The sequence below is a fragment of the Argiope bruennichi genome, chromosome 2, assembly GCF_947563725.1.
Source record: "Argiope bruennichi chromosome 2, qqArgBrue1.1, whole genome shotgun sequence".
In the NCBI taxonomy this organism is placed as follows: domain Eukaryota; kingdom Metazoa; phylum Arthropoda; class Arachnida; order Araneae; family Araneidae; genus Argiope; species Argiope bruennichi.
In genome coordinates, this window is record NC_079152.1 from 84,935,190 (window position 1) to 84,956,183 (window position 20,994).

Below are 20,994 nucleotides of genomic sequence, written 5' to 3' on the forward strand. Positions count from 1 at the left end.
CTTTTCAATTTTTACAAAAAATTCTAAATGCTTTTTTTTTCGCATTGACTACTTATAAATATTTTTTTTTAATATCACTTAGAGTTTTCCTTCTTCTAATCAGAACTCACCCAATCTAATTTGGACAGATAAATCTAGGAACAAAAATTCGACAAGACATAATATATGCAGTACACATAAAAAATGCTGAATGAAGAAAATGAGTAAAATTCATACTAAACAAAAACAAATCTTTCTAAAACTTAATAATCTGACCAATTTTGTAAAATCTGAAATAATTTTACGCACATTTTATCATATTGAAACTTTGCATCTTACTTTAGTCTATATCCAAGACAAAAATATTAAATCTTGGCAACCAGTCCAAAACTGGTGTAATAGCGATCTATCATGTAAATCCAATTTTAATAAATATTATTTTCTATTAAAACCAATTGTATAGATTTTAATAAATTCATTAATATAATACAAATCTAAATAATTTATTTTGTTGAAAGTAATATCATGCCTATTTTTAAAAATCAGCTTAATTATCATTTTATCTTGGATTGGTTTCGGATACTTCACTTAACAATTTCCAAATTTTAAAAATTCGCACTAGCTGAATTTATTTCATGAAATGTTTTAAATCGTCATTGCTACACATTATAACAAATCTTTTCAACGAAAATTTAAGGTGATTTTCTTTATTTCTATTACCAAGAAATCTCGTGGAAATGCGTTTTAAATCCGCAAGAGCGATGGAATCTTTAAAAGTAATGGATTTTTCTTCACATCCTGTGGCTTCTATAAGAGTTGTGAATGTTACCACCGTATGGCATGGTATGTAATGTTACGAACACAATACTTCATTTGTATTATATAGTTTATTTTAGATTGGATTTTTTGGACTTGATATTTTGTTTGTGTAGTTTTTTTGAATAATTATAATATATTCTTACATTAGCTTGCTGCTCATGTGATTCATCCTTTATTAAAAATGATAAATGGGAGCTACATTAAATTAACAAAAGTTTTCATCACATTTTGTAAGTAGGACATAAGATTCTCGTTGCAGTTTTTAGACATTTTGATTCTTACATTTGCTTTTAAAACTAAAAAAAAACAGTTTTAAAATTATGTAAATCATAAAATAAAATAAGGGATTATTTAATGCAATATCGAGTATATTTTTAAGTTGTATTTTAAAAAAGTCTTTCCAAAATATTAGGAAAAAAGTTACAAAACATAATGATATTTTTAAATTTGTTTCATATATTTGATTTTATCCAAAAAAAATATTTATATTGATTTTCGTCCTTAAAGGGAAAGTGGACTTTGAAATAAGCGAAAATATGAAATTTTATTTTTATTGTTTTATTATCAAAATAACTGTTTATATTCAACTAAAATAATATTATAAAATGTATTATTCAGTAAAATGAATATTTGCAGAGCCTAGAGAAAGAAAAACACATTTTAATGACTTTCCTCAAAATGATATTTAAATTCAATTTAAATACCTTTGAAATGTTCCAAGTGCCTTAATTTTTGTAGAAATTAAATAAAATTGATAATAAAGATTTCAGTTAAATATTAAAAGAACAAAGTACGCATTTTATGTTTCGAGTTTTTTTTACATTGTTAAAAGTCAATTTTAGTTTAGAAAAACATAAAATGCTTATGAAAATTCAGAGAAATGCATAAAAATATTTTTTTTTAAAAATTAGCATTTAATTGGAATTACAAAATCATACACAGTTTTGTTCCGATTAAATTTATAAATAGCAAGAAAAATTAATAGAAAAATTTAAAATTAAGTCAACTGAAATATTTTGAAATTTTTCAAAATTATACATCAAATTAAAAAAAATAATGTATTTTATTTAAAAAAAATTTTTTCAGATATTTGATTTATTTATATTTTAATATATATGCATAAAAATTTCATAACCCTAAGTGAATAATACACAAAAGTACCTATTAAAGCCCACAGTCCCCTTAATAAATATGGTTAATCATTTAAAAAATTGTAAATTCAATTTAACCGCCCAGCTTGAGTACTAAACGTCATACCTAAAAATTAAAAAAAATGCCTTTATTTCCTTATCAGTTTCGTGAAAATATGACTATATTTTAAAAACTGTACCTCACATACCTTCTCTATTTTGATACTTTTTCTCGAAAATATTCTAAATATATTCTATATACTGTTCTAAATTTGGGCTGTATACAATTCTTTTCTATTCAAATAAATTTTTGAGGAAAAGAAATGTCCTTGTAGAAATAAGCTACCATTTCCCAGGCAAAGATCCGGTTTCCAGCAGACGGAAATCCTCTCTAATCTGTTTCAGATCGCAATAACCACGTAATACCTCATCTTTATATAGTATGACGTATCCATCATCCTTAGCTCATACTATTTGTCTATCCGGATGCACAACAGTAACATTATCCGTGTTAAAGAAATAAGAAATACAGAGAAATATGTTTTTTTCCTATCTAAAGAAAGGAAATGAGACATCGTTTGTGGCTACATATGGATTCGATTTAACTTAGGAATAAAGGGAGAAAGTAAGCCCATCTTATTCATAACGTTTTTCTCTGTCATCGGAACCCTAAAACATATTTTTTTTTTGTATATTATTTAAATGGGTGTAATGAAGAGCAAGCATATGCTTGTTCTACTGGTATCGAATTCTAAACATATTTGTTAATTCAAAGTGCATTGGAATTGATGCGTTATTACATGCGCTGAAGAAAATTTACTTTTCTTTTTATGTCATTTAATGTCGACTGGATTTATTTTTTTAAAAAATAAAAAAGACCGATCCATTTTATTACGTGATTATGCGAAATTATATATACAAATTTTAAAGTGTAATTATTGAATATCTTTTATACTTCTGTATATTTATACTTTATACATACTAATTTAAAGTATAAATAAGTTAAAGTATATATATTTTTGCCATTCATAGAAAAATAAATTTTGGTTAAAATCACTATTAAAACTTTTTAATATAAAATGTATTTCAGTGCGCGAATTTCTAATAATGATTCGAAATACATTTAATAAGTAATGGGCTGACATTCCTATTGTTGTTCATTATGAAAATAAAAATATATCTAATTTTAGTTCGTCTGGTATTAAGTCGAAAGAATGCTAATGAGCACACAAATAAACATCTCAATGAACTGACATATATATATATATATATATACCTTGACAATTAATAAAATTGTTAATTTTAATTTTTTTATTAAATTCACTGAAATTTTCCTTATATTTATGGTAACTGTGAACGAAATGTAAAGAAAACTCTGTTCAAGAAATTAAATTCCATTTGAATACAAGCCGCTTTATTTTTTTTTCCTTTTATATATGTACAGAGATTGATTTTGATTTTGTTCCAAAATGTCACTTCACATTCTTTTAATATACATAAGCTGCTTCACGCACATTTCAGTGTTGAATCCAAGAACTTCTAATATTTGCTCAGAATTTTATTTTCAAGTTCCGTATATGAGAGGTTTATTTTATTTATTTACTTATTAGCGTCATAATATTTTTGAATGTCTTTTTTTCCGAGAGATTGAAATCAAAATCTTACGCAGAGTTATAATTTAGTCATAAAATAAACTTAGTCATAATTTAGTCGGGTTTTTGAGTTTCAGAGTTTACATACATGCGAAAACACGGACGGTAAACATTTAACGGAGTTAGTTTAAATTCTGATAAACATCTATACTTTCAGATGCTGGACACCGAGCTCTTTATGCTTTTTAATAATCATGTTCACTTATCTTCGGACAATCAGGCAAGTTTCCTATAAACAGATTTCGTTTAAACTTAAATAAAACAAAACAAATTTGATGTAAAGACCACATACCAAATTCCATTTATCTAGTTCAGATCATTTCTGAGGTAGACAGATAGATTTCCTAATTTATTTATTTATTTTGGCATCAAGATGGTCTGAAATGTGTAGATTCATCAAAACATCGAATTCGAAATATATAACATCCTTTATAAACGTCAGAAGTAATAAAATGTAAGGTAAAAGTCGAATTCATAAAGGCAAATTTGGCTTTATTTTTTTAATTTTTCAGATAATTCTTGCGTTACAATTAAATGAAGTATTTCGAACTTTAACATTAATTTTGCTCATTTTTTTATTTTTTTTTTCCGCAAACCTCTTTTAGATTGTCTTAGGAATGTAAAGAATTATGAAATATATCTTCTTCTCAATGTCATCCTCCTTAGAGTGATGACATTTAAATTAAATATAAACATTAATTAAGGCTTTTGACTATTAATTAATCAATGACAGCTATAAATTACTAATGATGTCAATTGAAATTTGTTTTTGAAGAATAATAAATCAACACATTTGATAATTAACACAGCCACAAAAAAAAGTAATTTTAAAAATTGTTCCATTTAGAATTAATTACCGGTTCTTCATTTCACACATGCTAAAATGTGTCAGCTTACTCTTCATTTATTGAATTTTTAAGGTCAAGATATTTTGTCAGATTTTAAAGTCATACATACTTCAGAAATTCTTGAGTTGATAAGGAATGCTTTCAAACTGCGGATATTTGGATTAAAAATGGTCGATAGCTCACACGATTTAAATACTTTTATAACCGAGTAAAAACATAAACATATATAAGATCTGCTGCTTATAAGGTCTTAATAAAATAACGGTAATGATTTTCATATCTTTCGAACCCTTTTACGAAAAATAGTTAATCAAAAGTACCCTCCTTCTAATTGAGAAAGGGAAACAGATTAATGGAGAAAACTCTTATATATCCAGTTTGCATTCCATTTAACAGATATATTATTGTTTTATTGGATATTAAAAAGAGCGGCATGCTCGTGGATGTATAAGTAATTAACGATGTTTGCTATAATAAATTCATTATTAGTGGGATTTAGATTGTTCATTTGTGATATATTGCTTCATAACTATATAAATTTTTATTATATGCAAATATAATTGCATATTTTCAGAATTCTAATGTTAAATATTTCTTACTTTTAAATTTGTATAAATTACAAATAGATGTGGAGAAATTATATTTTGAATAAAGTACTGAAAAATTCATTCTAGAAAAATTCATACATCAAAGAACATCATTCCGTTCCTCTAAGAAGTTTATTATAAATATAATTATTTTTTTAGAATCGCCAAAGATAATCTTCCTCGAGCGTGAATGTATATAAAACGGGTAAAACTGATGAAGAAAGTAAGTGAAAACGGTTTTTGACCACAGGAATCAGAAATAGAGCATATGTGTTTTGTTTGTGAGAAACTTGCATCTCCTCATCAGACTTTAATTGAAATTAAAAAGAGTTACTAAAAGTTATGTAGTTAAAATAGAAAAATACATATGGTGCTTAGAAAAAAATAATCGGATTTTAAAATTATATAATTTCAAATATAATAATGACATTTCTCTCCGATTTAAATTTAGTTCAGTCCCACTAACTTTATATTGGTCTACTTAGAAGCAACATTAGGGCTATTTCGGGACAGACCTCATCCATCTGAATCGTTGGTCAAATGACGAGGACGGTACATGGACTGGCATCCCAATCCTTTTTTCTAACCTTCAACATTACACCAACGGGAAGAAATTTGGTCCAAAGTTTACTGTGTACCAGAACTATTTACATGGCGATCTTCAATGGAATCGATTTTCAATCCTGAATTACTCTGATTCTGAAATTTATTTACAGGTAGAAGGTAAAAATGGTAAATGTTAGTTCTATGTCTTCACTTTTCTCCATGAGCTACCAGTTACAGCTCAAGCAAATTCTCATGTCATGCTATAAAATGGCAAAAAAGGTTTATTCTTTCAAGAGAAACTGTATTAATGATAATTTTGTCCTTTCTACGTGTTTCTAAAAGTCTCGGGATCATACTTCTTGTGAATTATGCCTTTTGTATTACTTTAAAGTACTCTATGTGTACGTGCAATAATTGTCCATTACAAAGAATGAGTTTCAGAATCGTATTGCTAAAGTTTTCATGAACATAGACAATGACATTTCCCAACGTCTCTGAAAATAATTGGAAATCCTCAAGGATTTGCGTTATTAAAATAAAAAAAGAAACTTTTTTTAATTAACAGAGAAAAATAAATGTTTTCGTTTCTTATTAGATTTTGTTTATTCTGATAGTTGTAATTGTTTTAATATAATGATAAATAAATGAAAAAGATTATTATCTAGTAATTACCTACATTATTTGATTACCTCAAAGATTGAATAAATCAATTAAGTATTTGAAAACGCTCAATTATTACATTGAAAATTTGATTTGATAGTTTTAAACAGATGTTCTGAAGAAAATGGGAAAAAATGGCAGAAAGCTTTTGGTTTATTAATAAATGTTTATTTCAGGATAAAAGGCGTTTATTAAGAATTTGCTGTTATATAAATATATAATAAAAGTCAAATTTGAATCACTAATAAGAAAAAATGTTAAAAAAAGCAATATTATGTTATAGTTTCGGTGGATATTAATCAGGTCCATGTTGATATGAAAATATTCACAAGCATTTTGCCATTTGCTAAGAAGAAAAAGGCTCCTTTTTCTTGTAAATAGTTCAGTATAAGCTAGGGGTTTCTGTTTATATATTTTTCAAATGATTTCAATCAACCTTATTTCTAATTATTAATATTTTTTTATTATTTATCTTGATGCCGAATATTGAAATTTTTCCATAAATTAGAAACCATTTTTAAAAAATGTATGAGGCAAACTTTTCATTTTACAATATTGACATGCAAACTACTTTGAATAGTTTCATGTTAATGCTGATAATCATGGGAAAACATTTAATTAAACTGTCTATTGTCAAAAATAAGATAGTTAATTTGAGAATTTTATAATAAATGCTATATATATATATGATTAGTTACTGAAGTATTGCTTGTAATATAAGAGACCTTCTTAAATTCTATTCTTTATTATATTATATTTTTTAAATTTTTTATTATTAATTTTAAAACACTGTATGCTTCAAATAGAAACTCTCGGATTCGAGCATAATTTTTTGTCAATCTGAAATGTAATTCAATTCTAGCAAACATTGTTTTGGACGCTATTATAGTTACTTTTTTACCACTTAGTCAGGATTATTCTTCGCTTTCTTTGAAAACTTAAAATGTACTCATGAAGCGGTGCATGCATTGCTTGGTGGAGAGGGGAGGACCACAACTATAAATCTTTCTTAGATTCAGAGTAAATGTTTTCGCGTACACATGATGTTTATTGCTGCTTAGAAAGTGCTGGTAGAGCGCCAACTTTGTTGTTAGTCATTCTGATTTACAGCTTCCTTTGAGAACTTGCCGCTTTTAAATTCATTTTTGTTCAGGTAAAGTTTAGGCACAATGGATCTTTTGTCTGTCCTTTCTACTTTCACGTTTTCGAAGAAGTAGTTTGATCTTCTAATTTGTCGGAAGGTATTAGAATTTTGTTGACTTGAACATTTTTACCCAATTACTCTTGCTTTCCTTTAATACTATCTACATGTACTAGTTTATTTAACAGTAGTTATTTTAGCGCTCTCGTAGTGAAATTTTGAATATATTGAACATCAACAGAAAGTATTTCTGAGAACAAATTAAATACGTAAATTCAGTTCCCTATTACTAAAATTTCTGAAACATACATTTCCGTAAATCTATGAATTTATAAGTAATTTTGTATTATACGACTTCAAATTAATATTCGTGGCATTTATTTCCCAGTGCTATTTTTCAACAAATCTACTTTGTTATACAGTAATCTAATACTGAATAAAGTGAATATCTATGTTAGAAATCAGTTAATCTCCAGACCCTAGTTAATCTGGACATTAACTAGGGTTATCTTTTAAAATGCGGAAAATTGTTACCTAACAATTACCTACAAATTGCCTAGATAATCTACGAATTACCTAGATAATCTGCATATTACCTACTAGGCACTCGTTGAAGGGAAAATAGGATCCTTGTTGGTATAACAGCAGCGTTTCTGCACACTTAAATTAAATGTTGTTTATTTATTTTTGATATCTAAAGAACCAAGTTAAGACAATCGAACAATCAACACATTAATTGATAGAATCAATCATCAGTCATGTGAAAAACTTCAATACAAAGAATCAAACGGTTTAAAATATTATTGCAATTAAGGAAATTGACATGATGTTATTTATTTTTCGACATCTAAGGAATCCCGTTAATACAATAGAGCAAACAACAACTGATTCACTTTGATAGAATTAATCATCAATCAATTGAAAAACTATAATACACAGAATCAAATGGTTTGACATATTATTACAATTAAGGAAATGAATTTGCAAAACACCCGATAAAATCATGCTTACTTATTAGTGCAATCTAAAGATTGTTGACCCTTCGAGTCGCATAGGTATTTGTGACACATTTAGATTTCGGATCTGATTTTTTGAAACCCTACTCAGGAAGAAGTAGGAAAAGAAATGAGTGAAACAAACTTTTGAAATTTAACGATACGTAAGCCACGAATGTACACATTAACTAGTTAAAATGCGAAAAAATCTTCTATTCCGCACTTTAACGAAGCAAATTAGTTGATCTGCAGATTACCTAGGTAATCTGCACATTAACAGCTTTCGAGCTTTAACGGTAACATATACATTATATCTTAAAACTATAAGGCTATTCTATAGGTTTTAAACAAACTTCAAGGAAAAGTCAAGTATTTCAAAATAAATCAGTTTTATGGTGGAGCATAGGATCAGAAATGGTTTGAATGAGTTCTAGTAATGGACGTAGAAACGATATAAATTAATGTAAATGTAGTTCTAAAACAAGTTCATAAAACAACTTATGAATAATATTACAGAAGGACTTGAAATACACGAATATGATCACAGTAATTTTTGAGATAGATTCCTTCTTCCTTTTTCTAAATTCACATAACCTTTAGTACAAACCCTCTCACAATTCATCATCGGCGCATATACCGCTTTTGTTATTTCATGACACAAATACGCCGCCCATTTCATTAAAGCGACCTATTTGTTAAATGCATATCTGGATCTCAGGAGAACAACGTCATTCTATTATTTTATTATTATTATTTTGCGTCCTTGGATTCGATAAAGATGACTCGTTTAGTTAATATTCATTCGATTATGAGCTTGTTCTCATAACCAATTCCTTTTAGACTAAACAAATCCCTCTAATATTTAAACTTCCACTTATATCAATGACTATGTAAAACTGTTGGCAAGAGTGGTCTAACTTAAAAGATATTCAGAAAACTTTCATATGCCGTTTGTGAGAGAACTAGTCGGTATATTAAGTCTTCGAAGATTAGTAACGAAATAGAAACGATTCAATAATAAAAAAAAGTATGAAAACTTCGGACTTAAGTTCAAAATATACTGCACTCAATTGTCTGCTAATATACTTTCATTAAAATTGATAAGAAAATCGAATATCAGAAGGGAAAAAGTTTAAAACTTTAATGTTTACTTTAAAACAAATCTAAATTTTTTTTCGTCCAGGAATTTTTTGAGTAGAAAACATTTTAGCGATTCCATTCTTACATGCATGAAAATTCTTTTTCTTGGTCTCAAGTATATGTACTAGTATTGAATAAATTATGCAGATTTAATTAATGATTAGGAGAGCGATGCTCAGTTTAATATACATTTGGAAACATTTGAGGAAATGTTTCAAACTAAAATGGATTTCTGTTTTGGTTTTGTTGATTAAACTTATTCTATTAACGAATGTGCTTGAAAAGCAAAAACTGAACAGGATGGATGACATTTTTTAAACTTCACTCATCCTGTTCAGTTTTTACTGCAGAAATAAGTGGCCTTTATGAGCTTTAAAAGAAATTTCTAATAACTTGGATAAAATTTTATCATCTATACGGACTCTCGCGCATTTTGCATTCTCTAAAATCATGTCATCCTCATATCGTCCTTTGGTTTTAAAGGTCTTAGATGTTTTTATAAATTAATTTCTCGTAGTTATACTATTTTATTTTGTTGGATATCATCCCATGTTGGAATTTTAGACAACGAAGAGGCAGACAAGGCTGCCAAAATGGTGACTTTTTCAATCTCTACTACTATTTCTGTGGACGATATAAAGAAACATATTAAAATGCTTCTTTACTCTAAATGGTAGGAGATAGTTGGGCTTGGAGACAAACAACAAACTTCATGTTATAAAACCCCATATGCAACTTTGGCCCTCATTAGCGAACAGAAAAGTAGATACTATTTTAACTTGTTTAGGCACTGGACACAATAGATTTATCCCTATCCATTTATTATTAGGGGAACAACTACCACTGTGTTCGAGATGTCATTGTCAAATATCTGTTCAACATATTTTGTCAGATTGTTCAAATTTTAATGTCCTAAGTTTACAGTATTTTCAAAAGTTTAGCGCTCCATTATCTTTCTTGCTTGATAAGATACCTCATGTCCAAATGTTTGCATTTTTAAAATCCATAAAGTTTTATCCATTTATTTAAATCTTAATTACAATTTAGAGTTTCTTCTCATATTCCCTTTGATGACTGTTCGAAAATGATATAATTTTACCTATTCTTTGGAGCAGCATGGTCAACATGATGACTCTTAAGCCAGAAAACCTCAAACAAACAATATAAAGCGTTTCGTAGTCTTAAAACTCTACTTAAATGTCTCGATACGGGACAGGGTCTTACAAATTCTGCTTTAGGGAAATAATTTACATTACTTCCCTAAAGATAGATGTTACAATTACATCTATAATTTCATAAATAATGGTAAGTGCTTACCACTTGTACTTCAGTATGATGCTTGAGCATATCGAACATAGATTTCGGCAATTCAATAGTCTGATGTAGAGTGCAGTTCACGTATACTCTTAAATTTGCAGGCGAAGATTCTCTAGGATCAGGAACATATATAGCGATGTGTTCACCAGCTGATAAATTTCCTGGAATCTGATACTTCCGTTCTAAATTATGAGGTCCATTTACTGTTAGCAGCACTGAAAAAAACATAAAAATTGCACATCTTATTCTCCAGAATCCAAGTCTCATTTTAAAGATATTTTACAGTGGCTAATAAAACTTTGTTTCAGAATCTTCGATTAAATCGATTAAAATCGATTTTAACTTTCAACTAGCACATTGGAACATTTTATAAAAACATTTAAGCTAGTTTGATTTTTTAGCATACACCATAGGTGTACAAAGGGAAGATTTTTCAAAATGTCATATAAAAATTTCTTCGTACTTAAATGAATATTTATAAAAAGAATATATCCTTTCGCTTAAGTAAATATGAGTTCCATGTGCAAAACATGTAATCAAATGTCGATAGTTTTTTTAATTGAGTTTCTCACTTAATATTAAATATTCTGGTGAATCTAAAAACTTTCATTTTTCTTTTTAAAATTCATTCTCGACTGAAAAGCTTTTAGTTAGTGTTGAATACAATATTTAACGAATTATTTAATAAAGAAGATTTCAGAATAAAAGAATTCTTTCTTCAAAATTTAATATTTATAATCGAGAAACTTTCTTATAAAGAAAAAATTTTCTTTTTCATTTTTCTAAGAATATAATTAAAAAATTCGAATAATTTAATTATCACATTGTGAAAAAGGAAAGAATGTAGAATGAACGAGATTTTCTTTTCGCTTTGCTTAATTTATTTATGTTTAAAGCTTAATTAAGATATTCAGAAGAATTCAGTTTACAGATTTTTGGAACGATTTCAGGACAGTTTAATTAATGTTTAAATGCTAATGTAAAGGTTATTTTTAAAATATGCGATCTGACAGCCCTTTTTTCATGTACTAGAACTCTTCATTGTTATTTCTATGATAGGAAGATAACAATTTTCTTAAACTTCCCAGGAGTCATGATTTCCATTTCCCTGCCATTACATTCCAAAAGTACTGTCCAGTATTTTCCATAAATCGTGGTGAAATTACCTTAAAAAGAGCTGTTTTCAAGAGACTAATTGCTCTGTAATCTTGGTGGAATGTCAGGAAATTCGCAAGAATGTGTTGAAAGGGTATAAATGCAATATCTTCATCAATCTTCTTTTTTTTTTCAAGGAATGCTATAGAACTTTTCGAATTATGATTTATAGCTTTGTCATGAAGTTTCACTTTTTGAATGCCACTAGGATAAAAAAAAATGGAATTTCTTCTGAAATATTGGAGGCAAATCTTTCTCTTGATTGCACGTTGAATTCATTTTAAAAAGGATTCTGTTTTCTTATTTTTAATTTCCCATTATAAGAGAAACTTGCAACAATGATCAACCCCTAAGTGAAATTTTCTTTGAATTGGTAGAACCAGGAATGCACAATTTTTTCTCTTCCTTTTAGATTGCAAATAGACCTATTTTTGCTGTAGTCATTTAGGTGAACTCATGTTTCAAGGGTGATAACATATATATTTCTATTTATTTTCTGTTAAATATTTTTCATATAAGATTCTACAAGCTGTTCTATACTAAACCAGATGCCTCAGCAAAAGCTGGTGAATATCATGTTTAATTTTTTTTAATTATAAATCTTGATTTATTATTTTATTTATTGTAACTACAAATTTATTTAAAGACTTTGCAACTGATTTCTACTTCGGATTTCTTGTTAACAAGGATTTCACTTTTGAAATATTTGAAACAGTACGAACTTATTTCGGGTTTTCGTTTGAAATCTTATTTCTATACAGAAATTATGATTGAGAGTATTTCCCTCCCTTTCCGAGAAATAATTTTGTTTATTTTGCCCTTAACTATTTAACACTATGATTTCACAACATTTTTGAATTATGGGACAAGGATATTTCTCTTCGGAAAGCCCAAAAACATATCCCTTAATTCACAGTTTATATTACAAATGATATTTTGAATAAAGAATAAATTTAACAGTAGTAGACAATATTTCTCATTTCAAATAATATGTTATTGCTAAATTTTTATTCCAAAATATATTTCTTGTTTATCAAAATCGTTCGAAAATTTGCAAATATCTTCTGTATTCTCTTATAAAAAGATTTCTCTGCTAGATTTCTTTAGTCAAAAATTGTCCTTTAAATTCTGAGAATTGATTCTTTTAAAAACTCTTTTAGTTAAAGATGGTAACAAGAAATTAATATTATTATTAGATTCATGTCAACCATTTTTAACAAGATGTTGTTGGGGTTTTTTTGCCCCTTAGAAACTATAAAATTTGATTTTCATTTTTTTCTTATAAATAAATAAGAAAGAATCAGAAAATGCTACGTATCATTTTCGGAAAATAACGTTATAAGTATCAAAAAATACCTTACGGCGTGTTTAGTTAATGATGTGTTAATAGCACACTTTAATAATTCATCGTTCCACATACTTTATAAGCGCACAGTCCCTAATTCAACATACACAAACTTCCCATCCATCCATTCAATTAATTATAAAAGAGGTGCAAACTTTTTGACCTCTCATTAACTAATGATCACATCTGAAACAAATATGCTTAATAATTTGCATGCATTTTCGATAGAAAAAAAAGGCATGCATATTTTACTCACTTCGTCCTCTGCTTGGGTCGACGCCAAAAGTTAGTCTGTAATTCGTCACATGGAAATCGATCGTCACAATGGTGTGACTGAACGGCCTGGGTCTGGATGAAGTCTCCCTAAAGAAGATTGCGATACTCGCATTTTTATTGCATAGGGCGTTACCTAAGTCTGTTGTTGTCCCTAGAATAAAAAAAAACAAATATTATGGATTATGGATTTTCAAACTCATTTCCATTCCTTGTTGTATTAAATATGCTTTGAAGGAAATTTCTATTTGGAAAAAATCGGAAATGTTCAGCTTATTTGAAGAAAGGAATATAATGTTGTCTTTTTAGTCGAAGATAGACACTGATAGAAAACGAATTATTTGTGACAAAATAGGATATATATATTAACGGCAAAGTTTGAAAAATATTGATAGAATAGCTATAACTATTTAATATTAGTGCTCAAGCAATCCTTCAAGGAATTTCGGTTCCAACTTCACTTCCCGAAGCGATAATGCGAGTTACCTGAAAGGTTACTCAAAGATAATTTCAACTCATTTCATCAGCTTGTCTCTTGGATCAACACTGATGAATTACATAGATATTCATTATCAGTTGGGAGTGGATGTTTTCAGACTACTGGCATCATTTGACTCTAGCTGATATCCAGATAGTGTCAGAGAAAGCATCACGGAAATTTCTTGATAAAAATTGGTACAACTGAAACAAACTATCAAGAAAAATCCTAAGGTTTCTTTTATTTTTGTAAAAATGGACCCTCTCCAGCCATAAAAATAATTTAAACAGTAAAACAATTTAAATTTTAATAAAAAAACACTGCTAAAAAATCAATAAACAGTTAAAAGACTTTGAAATCTTTCAACTATATTATTATTTTTCAGAGGACGTTTTCCATGGTGTTTGTTGTTTATCATAAATTTCATTGATAGAATTTCACATCATCAAATTCAAAAACATGTTTCGATTCATCTTCATGCTCTCTGACTTGCTAAATGAATTTTCCCTTTTGAAGCCATACAAAAGTCATTTCGAAACACACTTATTCATTTTGAAAAGTTTATTTTCATAAATATTAACTTTATCATAAATGCATTCCAAATGGATATGAACATTCCAAGCAAATTAATGGAATTTCTATGAGTAAATATTGTTCGAAATCAGTAGCTTTCTTTTCTTCTATTCTGTGCAAAACTGCCTTAATAATATAATAGTACTGAAAGCGATATATAGATTGATAAAGACATTTCATTTAACGTCTCTTTTAATATAAAATATTCATTTAATTTAAATTTATTAAACTAATGATGATATAAAAATTATTAAACTATTTATTACAAGATTGAAAATAATAATAAATTATTTTTTAAAATGGTTTAAGATTTTGATATTCCGAAAAATCATTGAGAGACCTATTAAATGAAATTTAAAGGAGATTAAAATCCTTAATAGAGAGTTTTCCCATAAATTAATAGGAAAATAAAGCATCTATCAGTTTACCTAAATAAGCAAATTTAAAATTTTGGGCATACTGTTGATTTCGTTTCAAAGATACTTGATGATGATATAAGCAGTGCATAACAAAATAACAAAGCTAGCGATTTCTTATTCTACCTTTACGCAGGGTAGGCTACTTGACCTTTAGCAAATTTATTATAAAATTGTTTGGATTGTAGAATGTATGGCGGATTTTTAATTAAAAATTTTAATTTTAAGTCATTAAAAATTACTCATCATTTTTCTCTGCATCCTCTCCCACTCTTCCGAAAATATTGTAGCACTAAACTGATTTTTACACCAATTTAATATTCGAAAAATTGCTTTTTTAATCATGTTAATTTTACCTATCCGGAAATTTTTGGTGAATTTTGGAATTTTTAAATATTAAATAATTTTGCGTAATTTTCATCAATAGTTTTCATTTTTACCATGAAATTCAAATCGTTTTCTTAGTTTTATCAAATAATTAATAGCTGAATATTTTTTTTCATTACTAATATCTAAGGAAGAAAGATCTCTTTTTCGTCTCCATAGTTTATATGAGGAATTGGAGAGTGAAGTTTCAGTACCGTGACAGAAAACGCGCAATTTGAAAATTGATAACCTCTACGCCTAAGTTGTTACGGCACTACGATATCATAGGATTAGACTTCACTATGAAGATTTCATCAACACAATAAACAAAAAAACAAAAAACAAAAAAAATATATTGCTTTTAAAACAATATTCAATACCTATCGCTCTTTGATATATCCATAAATATTTTAATGTGGTAAATAAGCATGCAAGATTCCATTGAAATTGAAAACAACCAGTATTCGCAAAGAATCAGATGATAATTTCTCTTGAAAGAAATTCTTTTAATAATTATTGCACATTTTGTGTTATTTCAATTCTATTTTTAAATTTAGATTAAGCATGAATTATGCACAGAACTTATTATTTATTTTTAAAAATGACACATTTTGAAAGAAATATAATAATTTAAAATTTAAAAAAATGATCATTTTAAAATTTCTTTTAAGGAATAATGGTTTATTTCTACAAGTATTTAATTATACTATATGTCATTATAATTTGTTTCAATGCTTATTAGATTTAAAAATAATATGCATTATGTAACTCTTAAATTATATTGATTAATCTAATTTATGGAGAAAATGATGAAATTAAAAAACCAGTATTAATAATAAACCAAAAATATATTATTAAATTTTCACTGGTCCTGATAAAATAAATTACTCTTTGTTGATTGCATTGTGTGAAATAACAAGAAAAAAATTTATCAATACGATCAGAAATTTTTTACATCAAACAGCAATCCCTTTTATTAATTATTCTTCCTTTTTTTCTTTTTTCTCTGCGGAATGTACTTGTCGAAAGTATTGCAATCGCTAATTCGCCATGGAAATTTTGACTGACATCCACCGGCAGATCTCTTGAATCCGAAAGAAATATTTGTATCTATGCCTACGAGCTCTGTCCTCGTGGATCACTAGAAACTAGATGGAGGAGGAGTGTGTGTTCTAAACACCAAAATTGTAGATTTTTATTCAACTTTAAGTCAAATTCATCTACTGATAGAAGTTTCTCAAAATGCATATCCTATTCTCTTCACCATGCTAAGAAATAGCAAAAGAACAGCCGTAATTTTTTTATCGAACGAATTGCCATTTACATCTAGTTAAATTATTATATTTTTTTTTTATTTGACGTGTTTATACAAATGAAAAATTCCCATTCAGTCTGATCAAAATATGAAATACGATTATATTCCTATAAGTTGTTTATGAATTTGTTGAAAAAAGGTTTTATAATTAATAAAAGAAGTTGTAGAAAAAAGAGATGAAATATCAAATTTACGTCCGTAAACAGACGATTAATTTTAAAATTCGCAAAAAATATTTTTTTAAGATAATTTCAAGATTATTCATGTAAAACATTAAAATTCTGAAATAAAAAACAAAGAACTGAATGCAAAAAAAAATTAATTTAGGCTTTTATAGAGTACTTTTATTAATCCTAATCCAAAATATTCAGTTGCATCACGCACAAGTACAATCATTTCTCTCCCCATCTCTGTTTTTTTCTGACTTTTTTTTATATGATACCAATTTCCAATTATAAAAATTCTTCGAATCCAATTATTTTTATGCAACTAGGTCAGACACTATCTGAATTCCATTAGGGAGATGTTTGTAAAAGAATTATTCGAGGAATTTCCATGTGAATATATCTTTGACAACAAATTATGAATTTAACTAAAATATTTTTTAAAAATAATTAGTAAACGCGATTAAACACGCTCTCTGGATTATCAACGATAAAAGAAAATTTATCTGGTTCTTAATCACATCTTTGAAATCAATTTCTGTTTAAAGATTTTTAAATCTTAATACATAGTAGGTTTAGATAGCAATTTATTAAATAAAACATAGCACAACTATAAATTGCGAAATAAACATTTTTATGCCATTGTAAAACGATCATATAAAGAAAAAAAAAGCATATGGAAATATAAAGTATGGAATTCATACAGAAAGGTGAAACTGTGAAAGTCGATTTCTGCAACGACTTTTAGGAAAATCGACTCGGGTCTTTAAAATTGTCGATGTCAGGAAAAATAGTTTCTTTCGAAAGAGAATTTTAATTACAAGGAGAGAAATCAGCTAGCTGTCATTTCCTAACGTGCGTCAATTTCTCTAATACTCGTTTTGTAAGAAATCTGTCTATCAAGTTGATTTCGTGCGCGCGTGCCTTTTCCCGTTCATTATTATTTTATTTTGTTTCAATCGATATGCCTCGCTATCCACAGCTTAAATATTAAAGAAATTTTAATTTAATAAGACACAGAGTAAGCAAAAAAAACATCGGCAAATTTCGGCAAATATTTTCAGTTAAAAAAATATAATTTAAATATGCTTATAAACTTTTCCAATTTATTATAATTTATATTTTTGGTTATTCTTGATTTGATTTGATTTATTATTTAATGAACCTTATCTTGAAAACTGTGATAGAATATAACTTCAACAAGTATTAAATATTATTGAAAATAATTTTTATCAGATCAAATGTCATTCAAAATAGATTCATTTTATTTATTTTAAATCATTAATAAAACGAAAGTTACTTTAGCATTATTTTCTTGTTACACTTCCCCCAAGTTATTATTCTTTAAAAGCTGGGCCGACTTTAAAAGGTACCGAAAAAGGGTCAAATTTTTAATCTATATCTATACTTATAATAAAGCTCAAGTGTGTGTGTGTGTGTGTGTGTGTGTGTGTGTGTGTGTGTGTGTGTGTGTGTGTGTGTGTGTGTGTGTGTGTGTGTGTGTGTGTGTGTGTGTGTTGGCGCTCTACAGGCAAGATCATTTGACCTATAGCTATCAAATTTGGTACATGTATACCTTAGAGGTCGGGAATGTGCACCTGGGGTCCCTTTTTTAAAAATTTTAATTAGAATTTTAATTATTAATTAAAAACTAACTTTCCCGCCAAAAAAATCTTCCATTTTCCCCACCGCCAAAAGAGTAAGGCTTCAGGTTTTTTTTTCTCCCAACAGAAATGAGGCTAGGGTTAACGTTTTTCGGCGGATTATTTCAAACGATTCTGTTTATTTTCATAATGTTTTATGCATTTAAAATGAAACATTGTTAATTAATCCATGTTTCAGATTCATTCTGAAGTACTTTTGAATTAAAATAACACAGAATAAAGGAAATTAAAAATATATAATCTGCATAGCGTTACCCCAACTGGCGTAGAAAAATTCACGCATTTGCGTTACCGTAATTGGCGAAGAAAATTCACGAATGCGCATTCTGTTCCGATTGTTGCCATGACAACCATTATCAACGGACGATTTAAATTATTTTTAGATTAGTTGCATGCTTTTGTAAGTAAATTGTATTTATGTTAGTTATATATTTTTTGTATATGCTTATAGTTTTAAGTACATCGTTTTTTAAGTAGTTTTTTTAAACCTGTTTTCGACCGATTATTTTAAACGATTCATTTTATTTTCTTAGTGTTTGATGCATTTAAAATTAAACATTGTTAATAAATCGATCTGTTCATGATGAATCTGAGAAAATTTTGTTGACAAATTCTTGAGATAATACATAAATTAAGAAAGATATTCTTTAGTGCCCATAAAGTTTAAACGCTCAGTGACTCTATTATCAGTAATCATATTATTAAAAAAAATGCTTTGTTTCAGTAAAAAATATTATTATATTAATTGCAGATTAATCATTTACACTTTAATTTAATGTAAAGCATAAATTCTACGAGAGCTAACAGAAAATTAGAGAGATACAGATTACGTTATGACTGAAGGTCTTTATAATATTATGAGTGAATTGAAATTTGAAATTTTGAAATATTTTAATGAAGAAGCTATTAAAGTAGGAATTACATAAAATATTTAACTATTAAAATTTTAACGAGCATTAAGATTGGCGAACCGGCTGGTCGCCAAAGGCGGCTAGTTGATTTAATGAGAGTCAAATATTTAATTGTTGCAAGGATTTAGAATTAAACGAAACCAAAAGGAGCATTCAACCTCGTAAGCTAAAACTTTGATGCATTTTGTGTTTTCTAATATGGTCATGAAAACAGTTTGTAAATTTTTGATGGTTTCTTTTCTTTTGATGCAAACTAAATTTTCATGTGAAATTACGATTGAGGTTCCAAGAGCATATACGAAATATAATTTATCTAACTTGTTGAATTTTTGAATTATCGCTTTTAAACAGGCAAACCCTTGACGATTTTTATCAATTTGGTAATCTACAATTCTAATAATAAAACTGTATGCTGAATTCCATTCTCTAATTGTCTGTAATTTCGAGTTATCATGTTCATGTTGACATTCGAGGATAGAAATATTTTCTGTCGTTTGGTTCTTTCCAAAATTTGGCAGAAATCTATAATTTTGATTTATGATTGCATACCATATTCCTTCCAATTCTTTTATGAGTTTTTCAGATACAGAGAGGTGTCAAATATTTAACCTTATGGATTCATCAAAATTATGCGTTCGATTTTTTCGTAATTACAATCGTTTCATATTTCATATAGGAAAAGAAAAAAAAAAGAAACTGTAAATATCTTAAATTCTAAAATTTAATTTTGCACCTCTTATCAAAGATATCTATGGAACGTTCCATAATTGTTCCACTCTAGTTATAACAGTAAACTGGATAGGGTGCTCGACTGAGACCAATCAACTAAAGGCAATCTTATAAATAAAGTTTTAAATCTAGAATAAAATCCGCATTTCTTATTGAAATCTGTTCTCGAAATTGTAATTTATAACTGACATAATTTTATTTAATGAAAAACCATTCACTACTAAAAATTGTGAGGAATTTTGCCAGAATTATTTATCTGGACAAATTATTATTAAAACAAAATTTCGCTCACTTAATTTTTCGGCTTTACATTTATTTCTGATATCTCATGTATATTGTCATGGTAGTCGTATAACTGTTTACTGAAACTAGTATCTTGGTTTGTTAATATATAAATATATTATCATAGTGGACACTAAAATATTCTCTAATTATACTATCCAGAACTTCAACGTAACTCTCTTCAGCTTAAATCATTCCTTTTTTCTTACAAAACCAGCATCCTCTATAGAGCAAACAAGAATGGATTCAATCAAATGGAGTATCGGTTTATCAAGAATTGAGAAAGAGCTTTGTATTATCATATTAGACTATCAGTCTTAGTATTTCTATTAGGTTCGTCGTGTTGAACAGAGAACACAAAGAAAAAATTAATTCTATATTACTAATTTTTAATATATTAGTTATCGGGCGTATATTATTTATAATATATATAAAAAAATACGAAATTGTATTCTAAGCCCCCTTTTTATTTGGTATCAATGAAAACAAACCAAGAATGATCCACGCAA

The 20,994-nt window shown here is 27.6% G+C and overlaps 1 protein-coding gene across 1 annotated transcript in view; it reads right to left on the reverse strand.

Annotated features, from left to right (window-relative positions):
* LOC129961023 (cartilage oligomeric matrix protein-like) overlaps positions 1–20,994 on the reverse strand; it is a 112,261-nt gene that overhangs the window by 78,742 nt on the left and 12,525 nt on the right. Inside the window, exons 2-3 of the mRNA XM_056074819.1 lie at positions 13,571–13,741; positions 10,815–11,029 (exon numbers count right to left, since the gene is read on the reverse strand). Coding sequence (XP_055930794.1) covers positions 10,815–11,029; positions 13,571–13,741 — 386 coding nt within the window. The remainder of the gene's footprint in view (positions 1–10,814; positions 11,030–13,570; positions 13,742–20,994) is intronic.